Source organism: Eschscholzia californica, unplaced genomic scaffold (assembly GCF_041429995.1).
Source record: "Eschscholzia californica isolate CP2 unplaced genomic scaffold, dmEscCali1.0.p SCAF_3, whole genome shotgun sequence".
NCBI lineage: Eukaryota > Viridiplantae > Streptophyta > Magnoliopsida > Ranunculales > Papaveraceae > Eschscholzia > Eschscholzia californica.
The window spans coordinates 23,671,600-23,694,415 of NW_028238420.1; the positions used below are offsets into that span (position 1 = coordinate 23,671,600).

Sequence of the window (22,816 nt, forward strand, 5' to 3'; positions counted from 1 at the left end):
TCTGTGTTATCATAAGAAAGAAGATTGGGCACATCTTTTCACCCTGATTACTTTCCACCATCTTCCTTTTACGAATGGTTTAAGGAGATGGTTCATATAGATCTCAGCAACGGAAAAGAAGCTTCCCTTCTTGCAATCATCTCACGGCCAGTTTGGAAAGCCAAATGCAACTTCTGATTTTTTTTTTTTTAAGGGAAATCCCTTATTTGGAAACTTTACAAAGCCAAGTTGATTATTGGTCTAAATTGTCTTCTCTCATTACTATCACTAAAGTTAAGAAAGAAAGCAGCCAGCAACACAAGCCAAGCTACCAATTTCAGAATATTACATGTTTGATGTTTCTTTTATAACTTCATCACAGTAGACCGGTATAAGCAATATGGTACTTAATTAACAATGGAATTTGCATTGCAGGTTCAACCCAAACAAACTCAGAAACCTCTCCGATGCTCTAGTCAATAAAGGCATTTTTTAAGTTAAATGAATGAGTATGAAATTCTGAGTTTAAGAATTGGACCTTCGGCTGATTGTTTGAGATTCAGCCTGTGATTCTTGAAAATTTTCGCTTACTCATTTGAGGCGAGCTTGTTGCTTTTTATAGGCTTGATTGACCGACTGCCAAGAGGTGGTTGTGATGGGGCGGCGTAGATATCGTCTTGAGAAGAAATTACTATGACGCAGTCGTAAGATACTGAAATTCTTCTTTGGCCTTATCTCGTATATTTATGAATGTAAGTTCTTTTATTCAAGGATTTTCAGTATTTTGAGTAGATCGTGTTACCGATCTTGTGTATTTGAGGAGGAAAATAATTTAATACTTAAGATCCTAACCGCCTAATATATGGGATCGGTCTAAGAAAAACATGTGTTGAAGGGACAAAAATCATATTGAAGCAACAAAAATCATATCTACTAAACACCAAAACATGACAAATATCAAAACGAAAATGACCAAAACCATTGAAGCAATGATGAACAAAACCACCTTAAGTTGGTTGTTTTAATTTGAAGATGAACATGGTTGCTTTGCGGGAGAAAATAACCAAAAACGAATCTTGAATTCCAAAATAAAAATTGGTGGAGAAAAAAAATCAATAAAGAAGATGAACTATGATTTCGGTTGGAGAGAGATAATGTGATTTTTTTTATCGGAGAGAGTAATGAGTTAGAACTAATGAGAAGAAATCTAAAAGTTTCTAAAGGGTTGTGGGATAATTATAGAAAGAAAGAAAGGATTTGAGTTAATTCTTATTTGGCCCCTTATTTTGTGACCAGCTTCCTTCTTGCCCCCTATTTCTTGTAAATTCAAATTTGGCCCCCTTTTTAAGATAAATTCCTTAATTGCCCCTCTTACAAATTATATGTTTCAAAATAAAAAAACCCTCCCCTCACCTCCCTCCACCTCACCTCTCTCTCCACCTTACCTCTCTTTCTCCCCACCTCACCCTCTCTCTCCCCACCCCTCTCTCTGTCTTCTCCGACAAAATCGCCGGCCAGAAAATTTTCCGACCCGACAACCTGATCGGAGAAGATAGAGAGAGGGGTGGAGAGAGAGAGAGGTGAGGTGGGGAGAGAGAAAGGTGAGGATGGGAAAGAGAGAGGTAAGGTGGAGAGAGAGAGGTGAGGTGGAGAGAGAGTGAGGTGAGGTGGAGGGTTTTCTATTTTTATTTTTATTATGAAACATAATTTGTAGGAGATGTAATTAAGAAATTTATCTTAAAAAAGAGGGTCAAATTTGAATTTACAAGAAATAGGGGCCCAAAAAGAAAGCTGGTCACAAAGTAGGGAGCCAAATAAGAATTAACCACAAATGAAGTTATTATGGGCAAAACACCTAAAAGACGAAAAACCCATTTTGTGGCTGGATAGAACTCTAAACCCTTTCAGATTTTTATTTTGGAGTATTCCACCATGGCCCCTTGATTATTTTACTTGGAAAAAAAAAAACATCTCAAAAGGGGACGGAATGAATTTTGCAAAAGCTCTGATCTTGTAATGAACCACCCAACTTCGCCATTTTCTTTTTCTTAAAGAAATATTATGCTCTATATTCCAAATATAAGATAAAGTACTCCCAACATTTTCATCATACTCACAACATGACAAAAAAATAGCTTCAGTTTTGAAGCTTACAAGAATAAGACAACACATTTTAAATATGATTTTCATCTCTAATTTACTCACCATGTCATTTGCTTCTTGACTATTTAATACCCAGAACGGCAGGAGGAGATGGGTAAATGATAACTGAAGAAACTGCAGTCTCGAGCTATAAATTTTCTTCTGACCTTTTCAAGTAGGAGGCTAAACGATTATGCTAATTAATAAATAGAAGACACTATATATCTGGATATATCTGAGGGGTAATCAACCCTTGGTTGCTTCTTGAGCTGAAACATCAAGTACTGCATACAGCTTCAACAGCTAGCTTCTTTGTCAAGCCCGAGCATATGTTCATATTGAAGTTCTTCTCTGACAGTGGTACTTTACAACTTTGTTTGTTTAAGCAGACCTATGGATATTCAAGCAACATTTATAAAAAAGCACAGGAAGAAAAAGGAGGTATCCTCTAACAGGTTTAACTGCGAGGATAGACGAAATAATGATTTAGAGGTGTATATATAAACAATCTCAAACTCTAAGATTTCTAACCCTATCAGTTGGTGACTTGGTGTTTTACAATTAAAAGACTTTTTGGACTTCCCATACTGATGGAGGGGTATCTAAACTAGAGGGAATAAACAAATTAAATCATGTATTTACCATATAGAACTTTAGTTCATGACATTCTACTATTTCGGCTAAAAGAGGTCCACTGAGCACAATGAGTAATAGTACAAGTGTACAACTGTTTACTTCCCAAAACTAGGAGGTCATGGGATCAATACTTGGCGGCTGTGGTTTTACTGTCAGTGTATTAGTCCTCTATGTAGTTTATAGATGTAAATAGAGTAACTATCATGGAGTATCAAGCCTTTGCAGTTAGTTTCTATGGCCTTTTAAGGTCCATTTCCCTGGCAGTACATGTGCTTATTCCACCCTTTGATGTGTCTATGCCTTGTGATGTAAATAAGGATGTACTACAATGATCCTTAAAAATGAAAAAAGAGGTTACTAAAGTAGCTGACCCGTAGATTAAGCCCATAAGAGTTTTATGGTACTTTGGGATTACCATGTAAGGCCGTGATACTGTTATATGTAAGGGTCCATTCTTGTAGTTCTTTTGCAGTTATTTGTTTGCTATTATCTTCTTCTATACTGTTTTTGGGGTTTAACTTTATGGTTCATAGTTAATTTTTTCTTAAGTCTCTACGCATCTACACCACATATTGTCGTTACAAATTGTATTAGACAAATAATGTTACTTACCTTCTCAACAACAAGAAGCGAGTTTGGGTCATCGCAGGCTCCCTTGCTGTAAAATCCGCACTTTCCACTTGGAGTTCCAAAACTTGCAAACGTTATTTTGGAAATCGAAGTGTTATCTGGGCACTTCAGATGGAGAACTGCTTTGGTTCTATTATTTTCTTTCACGTCCTCATCCCAAGATTCAAGACCGATAGAGGGATAATCCTCTGAAATAAGAGCACAGACACCTTGCACAGTTCGTCGTGAAAATTTAATTTTAGTTGGATCTCCACCTTTTTCCTCGAAAACCACAAGAATGTTTCCTGATGGCTTAAACCATGACCTCGGAACATGGTACCTGTTACATTAAGGATATATGACATTACTAAACAAGTTAATAACTACAGTAAAATTCATATTCATTGGTGCACATGGATTAACATTTGCTTCCTATAGAATAGAGACATAAATTTATTAGGGCATGATTCCAGACTGCGGCAAAGCGAATATAAGAAGTTCCAAAAGTGGGTGTAGCAGCGGCAGAATTATAATTTCTAGCTCTTATAAATTGTTAGAGGAGAGTACCAAAATTCCTGAATTTTAACTAAGAACTCCGTTATGTGATCGAATACTTGTCATATTTCCTCAAAACTTTATGCATGCTTGTATTTTTGTATCAAGTCAAAAGTGATACTGTAAAAATAATTAGTATATATATGTATATGTATTTTTTTTTTATCATACCATCTTTGAGTTGGTTCACCACAACCAGTGCTGCATTTGTTTGGATTAAATTTACCCCTGTAATTGCATTCAGTGACACACCCGTATATCGAGCTTCTTCTTGGCCAGTATCTTCCAATTTCTTCTCCATTCAGCCAAGCTAGGCCTTTCCCCATACCTATCATGTCCAACCCAATTGGTTCATTTCCGTTTGGAGGATCCACAGTAGCCTGAGAAATGTTGAGAATTCAGCAAAATATGGTCCTGAATATGTAACCTTGCAAAGTATACAACAATATTGAGCTAAGAAGTCGAGGCATGTACTCACCTTATACCATGTGAGAGGCTGATTTTTCGGTGGATCTGAGGCTGACTGCCACTGCACATTGTTAAGACCATTGGGCTGGTAGATCCTAAGGTGCTCTCCTTCTAATCCAACCTGGGAGAAGAAAGAAGAAAAAACCAGAATGAACTTCCAAAACTCTCTAAAGCTGTTTCATAAAACATAATTTCCAACACGCTATTGAAAAAACCTGTTTTTGCTAAGTTCGTTACAGTTTTTTCAAACTCTAAAATCAATATGGTGAAACAACCGTGAGGAGCTACAAAAGACAGGGAGGCTAGGTTACATGTTACGACATCCAAGCCTCTCCAATTATTATACAAAATCGTCAAACAATTAGCAGAAGATAGGTTTTTGGACCAATGGTAGAAGACACCTTTTACATCCTCTTCTACTAAGTTGATACGGCTGTTTTCCTCCGTGATAATTTTGTTGTTTCTATCTTTCCAAATGCTCCAAATTATGGTTTTTGTAACCATGTTCCAGATTTCTTTGCCCCCTTTTTTAAACCTTGCCACTATTCAAGAATTTGGCTAACTGTCTTTGGGCTACAGCAGCTTACCTCGAGTGTACTAATAAAGTAGTTTGTTACTTTCTTATCTCAGTCGTTTATGTTTATTGTTTTATAACATCTAATTGAATCACAACTATAATAACTCAAGTCTGTACTTTTTTATTATTTCAGTCGTTCATGTTTATTGTTTTATAACATCTAATTGAATCACGACCATAATAACTCAAGTCTGTACTTTTTTATTATTATAATTTTATATATATATATATATATATATATAGAGAGAGAGAGAGAGAGAGAGAGAGAGAGAGAGAGAGAGAGAGAGAGCTTAAACTAGACACAAATTTGAGAAGAAAGCATGCTATTAGGTTAGATGTCTACTTCCGAACACCGAAAAAAAAGAAAATGTTAATGGATATAATCACCTTATAGGTCCAAGCACTTGATGACAAATCAATGGTTCCATTGTTGAAGCCTCGTAACTTCACACTAGTTGGTCCTGCTCCAACCCATTCATAAAATGGACCTGCATTCTGATGTCAAAAAAAAGCAGAAGGATCAACAAAAGTGAGAACAAGAAACACAGAATTAATGTTGTACTACAGAGAAGGAAAGGAGAGTGGCCAGAGAACAAAATCCTATATATATATATATATATATATACATATGTATTTTGTCAAGTAAGTGGGGAACGAGGGATTACATAACTCCATTGAGAGAGATGTCAAAAATAAATGCAGAATTTCTAGTTACCACATTGGTAAATCTCAAGAGTTACTAATAACAAATATCCGTAAAGAGATTGAAGTACCATGTATTCCCACATTACTTATAGAGCTATCTGACGGTATTCTGGACTCAGAAAGCAGGCACTGAGACACATTTGCTTAGTGGTTTTCTCTTAGTGACACATATTTGAAACCAAATACAGTATGATGAGGAGATTATACTCTAGCTGCGAACTCGTGATTAGTATAAGGAGACCAAACATGTTTTAACTTGGATCTGGAAGGTCCTTCTAAGCGTGGAGGGGCCTAGTGCCCTTGCACATGAAAAAGTTCCCATCACTATGGGTGCAAGAAACTCGTAGAAGCAAGGGGCCTTCAAAACATATGAACAGAGATATTAACTAGTGAATATCAAATACTTACTTGCAAGCCCACAGTCATGCAAAGCAGAGCAATTTCATTTTTGCCTGCTTTCAACTCAATTGGACTTTCAAATGTAAAAGCTGAACCGGAACCACCTCCAGAGGCACTACCTGTAATTGGATAGAGGAATAACCTCGGAAGCTTAATAATGGATTTATAAGAATTTACTGGAAATAATCATATACTAATATATAAAATAATGAGAGTGAGAAGATGCACAAGCAAATGAGAAATGAACTATGTTTCTTCTATGGCAGTTGTCTCAAGACCAATGTGAAGATGGTTTTACTCGTAATATGTTGATGTCACTCTAGGTCAATGCGTGGAGCTACGCACCTTATATTCCTCTAAGTAGAGAAAACTGAGTTTAATGTGCTTTAGAATGGTAGCATGTCTATATAGTTATTGTTATTATTATGTCCACCGAATTGTGGTTTGAATGTGCTACTGGATTTTGAACCACTATAAATGGGCTTTAATGTCTTCACTTCTTGTTGGTATAAGAAGTTTCAGCAATCACATATTACTTCTACAAAAGTTGAAAATAGAATATACCACAAAAAACTGAAAAATGCAGCTTTTGGGTTTTCATCGAATAAATGTCTTTTATAACCACAATACGAGAATGAATATGACAGCATATTTATAGTACTGCTCAGTTTAACAACTAGACATATATACCTTCAAGTTTCTGATTAACGAAAGCGTGGAGAGCATGACCCTTTGAAGAAACCACAAGCACTGGGTTGCTTTTGTTGCTCAAGAACCCCTCATTTTCATTAACATCCAAACTGTGAATACAAGGTTATTTGAAAACTTATAAGAGTGGTATTTCATGTGTATACAAACTGTGTTTATGATTTACTGGATATATTATGTGTATTTAATTTCCTAAATGATCGCAAGCTACAAGAACTAATATGTGCAAATCACATTCATTAGGAAATTTATCTAACCAAGTAGAACCACAGGAAAACATTCAGTTCAGGTTGAATTACTTAGTTTCATCCAGTGGGTGTTATTTCAATGTCGAGAGCAACAGAAAGAGATAAAATGGCTATACATCCTAGTATTTATCTGCGACCTTCAATCAATATAAAAAAGGGTGTTTCTGTTTACATATTTTACTCCTGCTTGCTTGATAGAAAGAGATATTTATTGATGAAAGTGGCAGTAATGGCTTCATGAAACCATTTCTTATCTTTGTGATTCTGCAAGTTTTACTCGTAAGCTTGAGAAGACTTTGCAAATCTGTTTCAAACATAATGAAATTGCTTAAAGCTACTCCTTGTTTTTCACTCTAAGTTGGAGGATATTTTTACATAACTAGTGGGTTATTCTATTCCTGGCCCTAGATATGCTTGATAAATTTATACATGGCCACATGGGTAACATTGATATTTACTTCTGATTTGGACAGTCACCCAGTATTATAATAATAAAAGGTAAAAGGTCTCGTGAGATCACGCTTTACTCTAGTTGTGTCATAAACCCATGCTTGTGCAATTACAATCTAAAGAATAACTAAACATAACAATCCATGGCCTCCTATTATATGAAAGGAGCGACAGCAAGTCAGCATCATATAACTAGGCTGGGCCTATATATAGTTTTCACATCCAACCATAATTTTTCAGAATAATACAGGGAACCGGATTTGTAAAGTTTAAACCAATCGAAATGCACTCTTTACTTTTCTTCATATATGAAAAGACTGACCTTGTTGTATACCAAAGATAATCAGTAGTATCTTTTGTTGTGTTAATGTGATCCACAAAACCATTTATAGAAAAGTCAGCTTCTCCCCAGACCCCCGCCTTCTCTGTAAATACATCCCATTTCAAACTGCTTGAGCCTTTACCTGATGGCGTCATTACTTTCAAAAATAAATCTGATAGCGTCACTGATGCTTGCAAACTTTCTGGCACCATTTCCACAATGGAAGTTTGGAAACCAACCTGTTGAGAATTACTTTTGTAAATCACAAGCAGCTGAACGGGTTAAAACTTATGCAGAAGAAGAAGAGTACTAGGAATCCATCTAAAACACCCTGCAAATATACTAATGTTTGCATGGGACTACGGGGATAACTGCATAAAATTAGACGTATAAGTAGACATGGATCAATTGCAACTCCAACGAACTAAAGTACCGAATATGCATTTCTCCATTCTTTTCTAGAAGGTAACATAGTCATGTGTAATTTCACTAATTAGGTTCATTGATAATTTTAGATGTCTAAACCAAAAGTACCAAATGCATCACAAACGCTTCTAACGTTGTCCCCGTTATGCTAGTATTTAAACTCATGGAGTCAATTTCTCTTTTGCTTCGTCAGAGTACGTATAATGCAATAGTTAAAGCAATAATAACACTTATTTTAGTAAAATTTAAGAAGAAACATATGTACTGTAAACTAGAAGAGACCTTTGCTGTGTTAAATGCAACATTCTTGCAGTCTGGCAAGATGCTAACTGACCAAGCTGGAATGTGATATGATACATTGCGAAAGGTCACTATTTTATCATTTTCTTCATCGTTGTTGGCAATGAATGCAGCGCATGCCCCTGAAGGTTCAGAAAATACATCCACCTGCAAAGAGATAGAACTTCAATCAACATTTGCACGAGCAGAGTTGACCTGGGTTAAAAATGAATTATGTTTCCATTAGACTATGTTGACTGAAATTTAGGAGAATTTTTTTTTCCGCAACAACAAAGGCTAACGTAGAATTCAACAGTTAACGATCATTTGTATCTACACAGTCAATATTTCAAGAGGAATCTGGCTTGAGTTTAGCATGTAATATATGGCTTCTTCGGCCTAAGCCTACTCCAAGAGGAGATACACTCTGAGGTAAATGCGTCAGTCCTGAAAAGTAAACACAAATACTTTTGCTCTTCTCTTTTACTTCGTAAGAACCCCAATTAGCTTATGCTCCAAACTATATTCAACCTCATACGTCAACACATTAAAGTTACGAATATATAAAATATAAATTTGTGGGAGAACCAACAACTTATAATCAAGATCATACTAATGAAATAAATTGCAAAAATTAATAATCTCCTCAAAATGTAGGTCCATCTCCATTAAATATATTGACAACCCTAAGTTGCAAATTTCTATTGAGATAAAACTCAATTTAACCAGTTAGACCAACAGAATCAATGCTGTGAATGAAAACTAGAACAAGACATACAGAAACATTAAAGGTTGAAAGATTAGATAAGCTTCAGCATATAATATGTATCTACAATTCAAAAGGAGAACAGATTCACCTCTTGAGAAGGACCAAGAGACTCAAGAGTTGGTTCACCATGAAGCAGTGCATGTTCGCACAACATTATCGCTTCATGAAGTTGCTTGAGGTGTCCCCATTTTGGTAGCCTAGCCATTCCTGTAATCCATTAACATATTTTTTTTACTTATCAAAATCTAAAAGCCTTTGCAGGTTGCTGCTTCTGCGAGAATTCCAATACACTTTTAAACTAAATGCCAAAGAAATTGCTAACCATATTCATCAACTGGTGCATCGTAATCATAGCTCGTAGTAATGAATGGCCCTCCTGAAGTTCGCCCAAAATTTGTACCACCATGATACTAACCAAACGAAAGAAGATTCAAATCATGTTTGAAATAGTAGACCAGGATAAAGAAACAATCTTATGCTACACTAAGTGAATAAAGGATATAAGTAAATAACAGGATATGTCTCGGTACTAAGAAAATATAATTAAATACCATGTAATAGTTATGCACACTACCGCCTTTTTGAAAGAAACGAGCAACAGCATAAGCAACATCTTCAGGTGGTCTATGAGGATCGTTGGACCCAAATGTCTTGAACCTGAGATGAAGAAAAACAAAATAATGAAGGAACGAAAAAGGAAAAAAAGTGATACTAGTGCGGCCGGCTTAAACATGACACTAGAAAAGCCATTAAATAAGAACAATAAAAGCATAAAAAGAAAAAGATCAACAAAACTTGTTGCTTCATACACAATGGATGACTATGTCACTTAATAGAGGGTCAATAACCATATGCTTGAAAGCAATATTTTTCAGCAGTTCCTTTCCTATCTAGTTCCCTTAATTATAGGTAAAAAAAACACAAGTTTGCTTATCGAATGACATGACATCTGAAAACTGTAAAAATACCATACTTTTTATGTTTGTGACCATTACCAACTGAATAAGTTATCAATGCCACAAAATTCAGAAAGTGATCTTGGAACATAATAGAAAATGACATTAGTGTGAAGAGTTACCATCCAGGCCAGTTCTCAGTCCAAATTTTTGGCTTGTTGGCAGAATTGGGATTGAATTGATCACAGTAAAAGGAATTGCATGTGTTGATCTGCAAATGCATCAGGAGAAGAGCATACACTAAGTTTCGAACGTTTTATGTGGGTTAAATTTGCAAAATCGATGTATGGCAGCTTTGAAGTGCAAAAGTAAATATGCATTTCCATGTATATGTAAGCCCTTCGTAAAAGACATTACAGATTATCACTTTTCAGTTCTGAAACGGAAGAATTCCAAGAAAACACCAGAAGCAATTCACTAGCATGAAAAGAAAATATTCCTCAACTTTGGTAGTAGGATAGTTTTAAGAGGGCAATAGTGCAATAAAAACAAGAAACAAAGTAACAAACCAGGGGTTCATTAGTGGGAGGAATTTATGTTTAAAGCTCATGGATATGAAAAATAAAGAGAGAATTGAGAGGAAGGCGCAGTGTCCTTTAGTACCATCCCAATGCCTGATAGGTTTCATTGCGCGTCTGATTCCTCACACAATAATACAGTTCTCACACGAATACTGCACTTTGACCATATTTTTCTCTCTTTCGAGAAATGTACTCTATTATGAAGCTCGCAGATTAACCCATCTTTTCAGCCCAAAAATAGTTATTACGACTACAAAAATAAAACAACTTTTTTAGAATATTTTACCACAGGATCCGGTGCATCATACTGCTGACACATAATCCAAGGTACACCTATATCTTGACTAACAGCCATGCTTGCAGCCCACATGGCATAGGGCTTGCCCCCTTGCCCATACACCCTTTCTATGTCTCCATATTCATTTTCTACCTGAAATCAATAAAAACATATTAGCTTTAACTTAAGAATTAACTTGCGCTCCTGGCATAAGAAAAAAAAAATGAATGGCATAACATAATCTAGAACACATGAAAAGTTACAAAAACAATTACATGCTTACAAATCCAACTAAATTAAGTAGCAAAAATAGATGAAGAGTGAGAAAGCACAAAAACAAGATGGACAAGCTTACTGCCCTACTACGAAATAAAAAATTTAGATGCAGGCTATAGGCACTTGAACAGGAAGAATGTCAAACGAATTGTTTAGGTGATGCGAGAAGTTCCTCAAACAATGTACATACTAACAAATGACGTAAGTTATCCAATTGTAATGCATGTTATCTAGTGTTCAAATAACGGACAAAGGAGTCGATGAAATCTGGATGCCTTTGAAGAATGATATGCTTGAAGGAGCAGAATGATTCAGGTTATAGGCAATAAAAGACATAATTTTGAAAACTTATAAATAGGAAATTAGTTGTTCTAGTTTTCTAATAATCTAAAGAAAGTTAGAAATGATCAATGGTTTGAGCTGGGAACGCTCTATCTATAGTGATCTAATCATCGTAGTCGTACATCTGTAATTTTCATGCATTATCTCTAATCATGTATGTTATATTTTTATTTATACAAATAATACTACAGCATTATTTTCAGTATATACGTACTCTTGCTTTGTTTCAAAAAGATGCACTCTAGCCTTTTCGATTTTATTAGTGTGCTATTGAGGTTTCTATAGCTTATTTATAAATTAGTAATTGCTTTTCAAAAAGGATCGTAATAGTTCAGGTCTATAACAGTTACATTTTGAATTATAGAGGGATGATGCGCAGGCTCGTGTAGTTCAGTGGGCAAGGCTAGGATTGAGGCCAACCCAACCAAACTGTTGTTCGTTCATACCAGGCTGGTCCGCCCCGTTCCATATCTTCTAGGGCCTAGTCCAGCTAGATTTACACGTGATCATACAACTTGAGGAAACAGACTTATAGACATTACGTCAAACCTACTTAAGTGAGGGTCTAGGACAGTCTGGCACGAAATTTAGGTTGACTTGTAGACACTACATCAAACCTTGAAAAAATGAGATTGCCCCAGTATTTGCATTAGAGAGGGCATAACCATTTCATCATCAACGATCATTGTTGTTTTTTCAAAAAAAATTTCCATGTTTCTTGAAGAAAGATGAATGTGCTTACAATTTTCTGGAACAGATGAAACTCCATATGTATCTTTAACTAGTTAGCATCTTTACCTAGTTATCATCTTGTTAGCTAGTTCATCCCTGATATGTATGCTACATACGTCTAAGCATAGATTGGATTTAGGGACTTGAAATTTTATGGTAAAATTATTTCAGTCAGTAGCATGATTAGATACTTCGGATCGTTGTTAAGTACTTTCACAGCCTACCGGATCTCAAAGTTAAGAAACACTCACCTGTGCCAAGATTATAGGGCCTCCCTGTGATGCAAAAAGCTTCTCACGCTTCATCATGTTTACTATATATGTAGTGAAGTTTTGCATGTGACTCTGAAAAGGCAAAACGCAAAACCACAGCCCAGTTAGGAATAATATTGATTTACCAACTCAAGATCAGAATGCTAACTTTAAAGATAACCGAAGATAGTCATTGGATAGCTAAATAAACAAATATAAGCTATTTGATAGATAACCCAAACATAGCAAGGAGGAAACAAGAAAAGAAAACCCTATCTTTACACACCTTGAAGGGTTCACTATCAGTTCGAAATGTGGTTCCTGGCACATAATGCAGCCAAACAGGTACACCACTAGGGTAGACACAACAACAATAATTCGGTTAGAATCTTAAAAGAAAGAATTAGGATATAAGAATTTAGAAAGGGAAAGTAAGATCCAGTGGTACCCAAATAATCCTAAATTCCAAAGAATTACCCAAAATTCCACTCAGCAGCAACAAAAGGACCAATTCTAAGCATCAAATACAACCCTTCTTGTTGAACAATCTTCACAAACTTCATCAAATCAAACCGACCTTCGAAATAATACTACATTTTTCCAAAAAAACATTACCAATTTTCAGTTATTCTGGATAAAAGTATCAATTCTGCTCCATAAAAATTGTCAAATATGTAAGTAATTTAAAACTCACATTGCCAGGAGAAAGTTCATGGCCATTCCAGAAAACATAAGTTTCAATCACATTAACTCCTCCTTCCTTTGCGGTCTTAATCAATCCAGGCCACATCTATTAACCAGTAAACAAACAACAAAAGAAAAAGAAACAGAGAATCAATTCGATCGATCAATTGATTAATTAATGGTAATTGAATCAAATACTGCTGAATTTCAGAAGAAGAAATGAGTGATGGAAGAAGTTAAACTTACTCCAGGTACACTACGAGGATAATGTATAGATGCAGAGAGAAAAAGTTTCCGTTTGCCATCGATTATTAAAGAACGACGATCATAAGTAACATTACTAGCTGCTAAAGATGATTCGAAGAAGAAAAGGAAGAGAATTAGTAGAGAATGTGAAATGGAGAAAGAGAAAGTGAGGTTTGTCTTTCTATTCCGTTCTTCCGCCATTTTTAGAGAGAGAAAGAGTGAACTTATCCGTTTATTAGATGATTTTCATGAATTAAAATGAAGAAGAAGAAGAAGGAGAAGTGAGGAGATTGAGTGAGAGTAGAAAACAGTGGATTTATAGTGGAAGAGAAGATGATTGGAGGTAATAATGCCACCAACTTATAAGCCAAGAAACACGCGTTGAAAATGTAAGAGAGAGAGAGAGAGATCCGGTAGGAGGATTTTTAGGGTTTCAGAGAGACCAAAGATGATCGTAAAATTTACAGCAAGAGAGTTATCCAGGATAGCTTAACTACGTTTTTGTCTTGTTTGTTCATTTACGCGGGGAAACAATAATTAATAAATTGAGGTGAGAGAAGAGAAGTACGCTGTGACGTTAATCAACATTTTTTTTTTTTTTTGCTGACAGGTGACGTTAATCAACATGAACAATCAATTATAACAAGTTTTTTTTTTGTTGAAGAATCAATTATAGTTAAGATTCTTGAGTAAATTGGACAAGATTAAGGAGAACATGTGAATCTAAGTCAATGGAAAAAATTAGTCGTAAAAAAGTGTCTTTACAAACAGTCAAAGACACTAAAAGTGAAACGGGAGCGGCTACTAACATTTAGCTCCCTGTCTCTATAAGCACCCGACCCGCTAAAATTATTGTTAGCTCCCTGTCTCTATAAGCAACTGATACGGCAGGGTGCCTACTAAGGGGCACCCGCCTAGCCCCTTCTTTTTTGATCTTTTTCTTCACATTCTTCTTCTTCATCTCTTCTCATTCTTAGAATTTTCATCAACACTTTATCATGGAAACAACCTGTTTCTAAATCCATCATCATCAATCAACAAGGAAGAGTTAGAGAGAACCTTATTTTAGAGAGAGAAAGAAAATAAAATCATTATAGGAAAAACTTTGATTTCAAATCAACCTTGATCCATGATGAGAAGTTAAAGAGAGAACCTTGATCCAAAACCACCAGTAAAAATACTCCCAAGAATCCTACTCACAGACTGATTTCAGACCAATCTGAAAGGGTTTCGAACAGGACAGTCTGAACCCTAAAGCAAGGGCTCAGACTATCCTGTTCGAAACCTGTACTGATCCGAGTCCGAAGCCTTTCTTTAGGTTAAGGACGGGTTGATCCGTGGCCAGATGACTTTTTTGCCTAGTTATACATGTGCCCTAGTCGGCACAAATGAAATGCAAAATATGACAAAATTGTCAAAATTACTTCTGCTTGTACACAAGTATTTGTTTGCAAAAGATTTTTCAATGGTTATAATCATTTTTAGCTCACATAATCATTTCGATCTTTTTGTTGTTCATTACTTGGTAAGTTTTCTTTAACTTCTTACCAAGTTCATCCACATTTTTTATTTAACTGAACAAATAAAAAGATTTCACTATCTAACTGAATTAAATTTAGCTTAAGCAAAACACCTAATATTCGATAGACACATGACTTAAATTCCTGTGCCAAACAACCCATAGAGTTTTAATCGTAACTGAAGTTGAACTAAGAAAACCTTACAAATGGTTGGTTGTTTTCTACAAATGATTGTTTGTTTTCTATAAACTGTCGTTTGGTTTCTACAAATTGTTGTCTTTATTAGAAAATCAGATATTTTCTGAGTTATGATGAAGTTTTTCAATATGTTTTCAATTTTGATTAAGCTTTAGTATTTATCTGTTTTGATCTATGTTTGATGATTCTTTTTATTTTTTTTGTTGTGTTTTGATATATATTTGATGTATTTTTGTGTACGTTTGTGATGTTTTGCAAATTATATATGTCTGGAAACATTTGTATGTTCGATATAGGCAGTTGTTTGTTTTGTATAAGTCGTAGTTTGTTCGACACAAATGATTGTTTGCTCGATATAAACAACAGTTTGTTCAATACAAATAATTACACATATAGGACAAACAAGTTATTTGGAAAAGAACGAAAAGAAAAACGAAAATAAATAAACGAACAACGGTTTGTTCAAGACAAACAACAGTTTGTTCAAGCCAAGAATTAGTTTATTTGAGAATGTTGTTTTCACCAAACATCAGCATGTTTCAACAAAAAAGTGTAATATAATATGAAACAAATAATTTTTTGTATGCACCAAACGAGTGTTTGCTAGTTTATATCATGATAAACACAAACTACTGTTTGATTTCAGCAAACATATGCTCGTATCAACAATAAAATGAAGTAAACTACTTTTTGTTTCAAACAAATCAAACATTAACCACACATATATTTTTCCTTCAAGAAAAAAAAAATCACACATATACTTTGGACACTATTGAAAATAATTGGTAATTCGTTGCTAGAACTAGAATCTAGACGAAAGAATTGATGGTGTGTTTGGATGACGGAATCATGAATCTGCGGATTCATGAGTCCTTGGAATTCATGATTCCACGGATTCATGAATCCAAGTAATATTTTTTGGTTTGTTTGGCAACTAATAAGAATCCTATGATTTATTATTATTTGAGTATTTTTAAACGTTTCCTTAGAAAAAAATATTGAATAACCCTTGTTCTTGAAACTTGTTTTTTCAGATATCGTTTTATTCGAGGAAATATCAGATTTTGGAAAAAAACGGGTTTTGGAGAAAAAAAATTTGAAGAAAAAATGAATTTCGAGAAAAAAAAAATGATTTTTCGGGAAAAAAAATGATTTTCATGGAAAAAAATGATTTTCGGGAAAAAAATGATTTTCAGGGGAAAAAAATGATTTTTTTGGGAAAAGTAATGATTTTTGAAGAACATAATATTTTAAAATAATTATTTTGTTGAATGAAATATTTTTTTGTTGATTTTAAGTTTGAAATTTGGATAGATTAATCCGAAATCCTAGCAAATCCCAAGGGATAGGGTGGGATTTTGATCCAATACAAATTTTGGAATTAGGAATCCTTAGGATTCAAGAGTCCTAGGATTCTTAGTAGCCGAATAGACCAAGGATTCATGATTCCTACCAAATCCCACTTTTGATAAGAATCCTACTTAAGAATCCTGCGACCAAACACACCATAAGATTTATATACAGGACTCACAGGTCATTATTAAGTTTCTTATTTAGTCGTGGTTTCTCAACTTGGTTGCCCAAACCTATCTGCCTTTGCCCCATAATAAAATCCTGTTCACAGAGCCTTCTAAGTTCTAACTAAACCTTTGTTCACAAAGTACTGTTAGAACTTAACAATCACTCATAATTCATAAAGCTAAACATAACAAAATATAGAGTTTGTGAAATTCACTCCAAAATTTATTGAACTTTGAGATGCTTTAGGCCCATACTTTATGGTAAACTCTTGGATATTAGGACAGTATACTCTCATCTCCAACTGTCTTGGAGTGTATTAAAATCCACCATAAAACTAAGCAATCGTTTTTCAGCCTCCTATTTGATAAATTAAAAGTTCCAACAATAAATGAAAGATCTATCTTTGAAGACAAATGAAAGATCTCCGGGTGAGGCGATTAATTGATTATGGGGAAAAAGGTATGGTCTCCTAGGACAATGAAATCCGAAGCCAGATCAGAACCAGAACATTTTGTTCAAGGAAGAGGAGTTGGGTTATTGGGCCCCAGCCTTGAAAAGATTTGCCCTATCCCTAGTTCAGCGCCCACATATCTTTTCCATGGATATCACATGTGGCTTGTCTACCGTGCTATCGAGCAGTCTCCCTACGGATGCCAACCCAGCTTGTGAATGTGTATTTATGACCATGTGGTATGGCCTTTTATTCTTAATTTGGTTGATGGCAATAAATCAATTTCTCGAGGAAGTAATTATGGATAAGAATATCTTTTAGAAGGTTTTAAGAATTCTCAAACACATGCATCATGCATGCTATTTTAAATTTATCTATCCTGAACATGCAAAGAAGTGGCTCCTATACCACTAGGAAACACTTGAATAGACTTATTAAACCAATAGTCCCGACCTCATTTTCTTATCTGCAACCAAGATGAAAAGTGATAAATTAATTAACGTACGGAATGTTTGTAAGTATAAATATCCTTGCGTTGACCCTATCCAAGACTCAGTGGGACTTATTTTTTTCCTAAAAAGATAATATATGTGTTAACATGACTAACTGATGCAGAACATACTATAACATGAGGTTTTAACTAAATAGGTCAAATATTATTGAGTATGAGTAGAAAATCACAAAATATTTGATATTTTATATTGTAATAGAGAGAGATGAAGACAAAGATTGAAACTCTATTAATCTCATAATCAAGTATGATTTATCTATCTAACTCTATTGATAAGATAAGATTTTATTTCTCAAATTAAAAGAGAGTATAAACTAGAATGAGAAGATGGGAAAGTACAAGTACTGAAATAGAAATGATGGGTGTGCAGTGGCGTATCCAGGACTTTGTTTGAGAGAGGGGGGGGGGGGGGGGGTCCAAAAATTACTAGTATTAGTGACATGATCACCACCCAAAAAAACGCTCAATAACTTGCCCACGTAATTTATAAACTTAACCCATATCTACAGAAAAAATCATCAATTGATTTCTTGAGAGTAATAACACTAGTATCAGTGATGCTGATGTCAAAAAATGGCTCTCCGTTAATCAGCAATAAATCGATACTTGATGCATGACAACGTCTGTGATGAATGGATATTCCGTCAGGTAGATTGATTCTCCTTCTTCCTGCTCCCGCTCCTTGCTCCTAACTCCTTAGAAACCCGTGGGAAAACCTACAAAGGGTTTGGAAACCGCTCTGATGCTCAAGACAGTCAAATTGAACTTTGCAGTAAAAGATTGAATACTGATCGAACCTTTTGGGAATTTATTGATTTTACTCAACGTAGGTTAAGTTAGTAACCTTGAAAAAGGTGATGTGTTGCCCTTTTATAGGACGTATTGGACCGACTGTAATTAGACGGTGTAGATGAGGCAGTCGTGATCCACCATTTAGGGAAGTTTCCTACTGTTCATAGTTGGGGTTTCTCTTTTGGTTTATCTCGTATCTAGGATAAATAGAAGTTCCTATGTTCAAGGATACTTCGTAGATACCCTGCCGAGGTGATAACTCTTCTAGGAGATGTTTCCTCCTTTGAGACTCTTGAAGTCCAAGCTTGCTTAAACACTTAAGATCTTTAACCGACTGAGATCTTTAGGCAGATATCGGGATTAAGTCAGTAAGCACGCGGCGCGCTTCTGCCTTCCTAGTTTAGGGCGTAAGGCATCGGCTTTGCTTACGTGAACCCCCTTACTCCTTTAGAGAATCTCAGGGCTGACCTGATTGTGTTTTAGGCGAAGCAAGGTTGGAGCTCCATAGCTTATCCTTGCCAACCTCTCAGTTTTCGGCGTAGATTGCGGAGCGTTGCGGGTCCAACAGTCTTGCTGCCTTAAGCCGGGTTGACCCGTTGTACTTCTGGTTTATTCTTGATTTATTGACGTTAGTCAACGACTGAACATTTTGTGCATCATCATGAGTCCCACAACTCCTTAGTTGAAAGTAGAAAAACCAAGTAGTAGAAGTAACTCCCAGGTTCAAAGCATTAAATAACTTAAATAACCCTGAAGACAACGGGTATACCTGGACCAGAGCTGTTTCGTGAAGCTCGGTCATTCTTTGGATTTTTGATCTCATGAGGCTCATGTGGCGTAGCTGGTTTTAGCTTGGGTTGATTTCCATGTGACTTGATTCCGCATTCCAGAACAGATTTTGGCTGAGTTGTTTGGCTAATGGTGAAGCTGATTCTCTTTTAGCTTAGCTCGGGTATCCCTTCGTTTGTCAGGGTTGTTTCTTCAAAACAGGTCGGGTGATGAATTCTAATCGACGCATCCACGTATCGATTTGTGCGTGACACGTTTTGGTTTCATGCATTGGTAGAGGGATTTTCTTCTTGATTTTGTGACGTCACAGATCTGATCTTTTGATCACGCGCTTTCGGCTTTAATCCTTTGGGTAACTGCCCAAGGTACCTCTGTTGGCATGCCTGAGGTACATGGCGTCTTTTGATTTGAGGAACGAATGAGTCTTGTCGAGTCTCATTAATTCCCTTCTCTGACTTGGTCAGCCTTCAGCCGCGGTTTGACGCCCAGTCATTATGACTTGGTGTTACCAAAGTGTTTTATTCCTTTGCTTTATGCCATCTCCTCTGTTGAGGGGATCCTTTGATCTTCTTCTTCCACTATAAATAACCTCCTTTATCTGTGAGCTTTCTTTCAAACACAACTTCCTCTAGTGGCTTTTCCTTGGATTGTCGGGTTGTTTGGGCTTGTGCCTGCGAGGCATGGCTTCGTTTTGTTTGTCGGGTTATCACTTGGGCTACCCGGGCTTATGTTTTGATTTTGAGTATCGATTAGGAGACTTCCTTGGTTTGTTTTGAGTTTCGCATAGGACTCTTCCTTAATTTTTTTTTGAGTTTTGACTAGTGCTGATGTCGAAAATTGGCTCATAGTTAAATCAGCATGAAAAAGGGAGTTGATGCATGACAGCCTCCGTTATGATGGTATGTTCTGTTTAGAGATGAGAGATTCCTCTGTTCTGTTATGTTCTGCTTCTCCGCTCTGCTCTGCTTCTTTGCTCCTGTTCGTCTGTTCCATAGGGGGGAAAACCTGCAAAGGGTTCGAAAACCGCTCCGACGCTCAAGACAGTCAGGGTGCTCTTTGCAGTAAAAGAATCAATATTGATCGATCCTTTTGGGGGGCGAGTTGTGAGAACTTTGAGTATGGGGTAATCTTTTCTGGGGTGAAGAGATCGTGTCCTGTGAAGGACGAAGTGGGGGGGCTTTTATAGGCGAAGTTAAACCGACTGTGATTAGTGGCGGTGGTGAGGCGGTGGCCGTCAAACCATAAGGGAAGTTACCTCTTTTACGTATCTAAGGTTTCTCTTCGAGTCTATCCCCGATCTAAGATAAGTGAAAGTTCCTAAGTTCAAGGATGCTTTGTATATATCTTGTCGGAGTGATAGACTTTAAAGGAGAAGTTTCCTCTTCTAGATACGTGGAGTCTAATCAGGCTTAAACACTTCAAGATGTGAGGCCGACTGAGATCTTTCTAGAAAGTCCAGGATTAAGTCATTAGGTCGCGCAGCGCTGATATCTCCCCAGTTCTGGGCGTAAGATATGGGCCGTTTAGTGCAGAGCTATCCATGCCAACCCGTGGAGACCCCCCTTATTTCTTTTAAGATCCCAGGGCTGATCTATCCATGCCAAGGGCGTTTAGTGCAGAGCTGATTTCTTCCGGCCGACCTCCCAGTTAGGGGAACGTATGGTGGACCGTCAGGTGTTTAGCTGTCCTGCTACCTTAAACCGAGTCGATCCAAGAGACCTCAGGTCTGATCTTAACTCTTCAGACGTTAGTCAATGTCTGGACATTTTATGCATCATCAACTAGGACTCCTCCTTAGTTTATTTCGAAATTCGAATATGACTTCTCCTTAATTTGATTTTTGAGGTTCCAATAGGACTCCTCCTTAGTTATATTTTTGAGGTTCAAATAGGACTCCTCGTTCTATCTTGGCAGGCAATTACCATTGCCTTGTAAACGGGTTGGCGGGTCGTAAATCGAGTTCGTTACCAATCCATATTCGAGTCACTTCTAACACATTACGCCTTCTAATTGAACCAGATTGATTGATCTTCTAATAAAGTCATCATTATTTTATGAGCCAAATCGTACGCATTGCCATCTTGTTCGAAGGACATTCCTTCGGAAGGATATACCTTCAGACTCCAAGGACAGATATCCTTCAGTCTCCTACTTGTACTAAGAACAAGTGCAATGCTCGATTCCCATGTCTTTTATATCTCATCTAATACGTCATACTTTATTAGCCTTTCTTGGTCTGGGGACAAACTATCAAATCAATTGATTAACTTTTAATCCATTTGAGCACGGCCATGCATTTTCCAGATGTCACTCCTCAAGTGGCCTAGAGATGCTTTATCCTAACTCTCGTTAGGAAGACATATTCCATTCTTGTACTCCCACTCAGCTTCATGTCTATCCTGTTTCACCCGACCTTCGTTTTCATAACCTCCTGTTATAGTGCGACGTTTGACGGGACCATGGCTTGACATTCCTTACATAAGATGAGTGTGTACTCATGTTTTGAGGAATCTCTTTGATTTGCTAAATGAGAGTTATGACGTTCATATCTTCAACTTCTTGAAGTACTCTCACTTGGTGGGTTCCAGTGTATCTTTATACACCCATGAAGTTTGACTTGAATTCTCTAATTCATATAGCCCAAGAAACAACGCTATCTTGTCAATCACTCCTACTAGTCTTCTTAAGTCATCGGTGTCCAATCAATGTTCTGGATTAGGGTTATTTTATATAATGGAATGCTTTCATGTTCACCCAGCAGGGTTTCTTTCATTAGATCACGTATCTAATAAACCTGCCTGTAACTTTTCATTATTTTTGGACTGTCGTCTAAATTCTAAACCACAATTTAGATAACGTTAATTTATTTCGGATAACAAGAGTTTGTAAAAGTGAGTTTCCTACGTAAACTCTTTTACGTGCCCAATTTTTTAAGTCTCTTTGGGCAGTCCTTCATGACCTGAATTCCTTAGATTCATACATCTCCCATGGTTGATCTAAGGTGACAGTTTAGTTTTGTGGATTCAATCTACTATTCGTTTTCACTTTGCTTATTGCTGATGTCGAAAATTGGCTCTCGGTTAAATCAGCATGAAAAAGAGAGTTGATGCATGACAGCCTCCGTTATGATAGAATATTCTGTTTAGAGAGGTTAGATTCCTCTGTTCAGCTCTGCTCTGCTTCTTTGCTCCCTGCTTCTTGCTCTAGCTGCTGACTCCTAGCTCCAGCTCCTGATTCCTTGCTCCGGTTCGTATGTTCCCAAAGGGGTGAAAACCTGCAAAGAGTTCGAAAACCGCTCCGACGCTCAAGACAGCCAGGATGCTCTTTGCAGTAAAAAAATGAATATTGATTGATCCTTTTGGGGGGAGAGTTATGAGAACTCTGAGTTTTGGGTGATCTTTTTTGGGAGTCGAGATCGTGTCTTGAGAAGGACGATGTGGGGGGCCTTTTATAGGCGATGTTAGGCCGACTATGATC

The 22,816-nt window shown here is 36.5% G+C and overlaps 1 protein-coding gene across 1 annotated transcript; it reads right to left on the reverse strand.

Moving 5' to 3' along the window:
* Nucleotides 1-2,016: 2,016 nt before the first annotated feature.
* On the reverse strand, nt 2,017-14,290 carry LOC147549113 (beta-galactosidase 10-like). The gene is made up of 20 exons (XM_086669840.1): nt 14,166-14,290; nt 13,558-14,126; nt 13,322-13,417; nt 13,105-13,217; nt 12,914-12,980; nt 12,628-12,720; nt 11,036-11,179; nt 10,351-10,439; nt 9,824-9,929; nt 9,595-9,682; nt 9,361-9,479; nt 8,507-8,671; nt 7,799-8,037; nt 6,761-6,870; nt 6,080-6,189; nt 5,354-5,461; nt 4,400-4,510; nt 4,093-4,301; nt 3,370-3,706; nt 2,017-2,512 (listed from the first exon to the last, which is right to left on the reverse strand). The coding sequence occupies exons 2-20, from the start codon at nt 13,756-13,758 to the stop codon at nt 2,399-2,401; spliced, it is 2,619 nt and encodes an 872-aa protein (XP_086525966.1). The 5' UTR covers nt 13,759-14,126; nt 14,166-14,290; the 3' UTR covers nt 2,017-2,398.
* Nucleotides 14,291-22,816: the final 8,526 nt, after the last annotated feature.

Excerpts from the sequence above, each read along its gene's own strand:
- LOC147549113 (XM_086669840.1), bottom strand. The coding sequence starts at position 13,758 with ATGGCGGAAGAACGGAATAGAAAGACAAACCTCACTTTCTCTTTCTCC. Across the intron at positions 4,302-4,399 it reads AGCCTCTCACATGGTATAAG|GCTACTGTGGATCCTCCAAA; the intron begins GTGAGTACATGC and ends AACATTTCTCAG. Across the intron at positions 2,513-3,369 it reads CGCTTCTTGTTGTTGAGAAG|GTCTGCTTAAACAAACAAAG; the intron begins GTAAGTAACATT and ends GAATATCCATAG.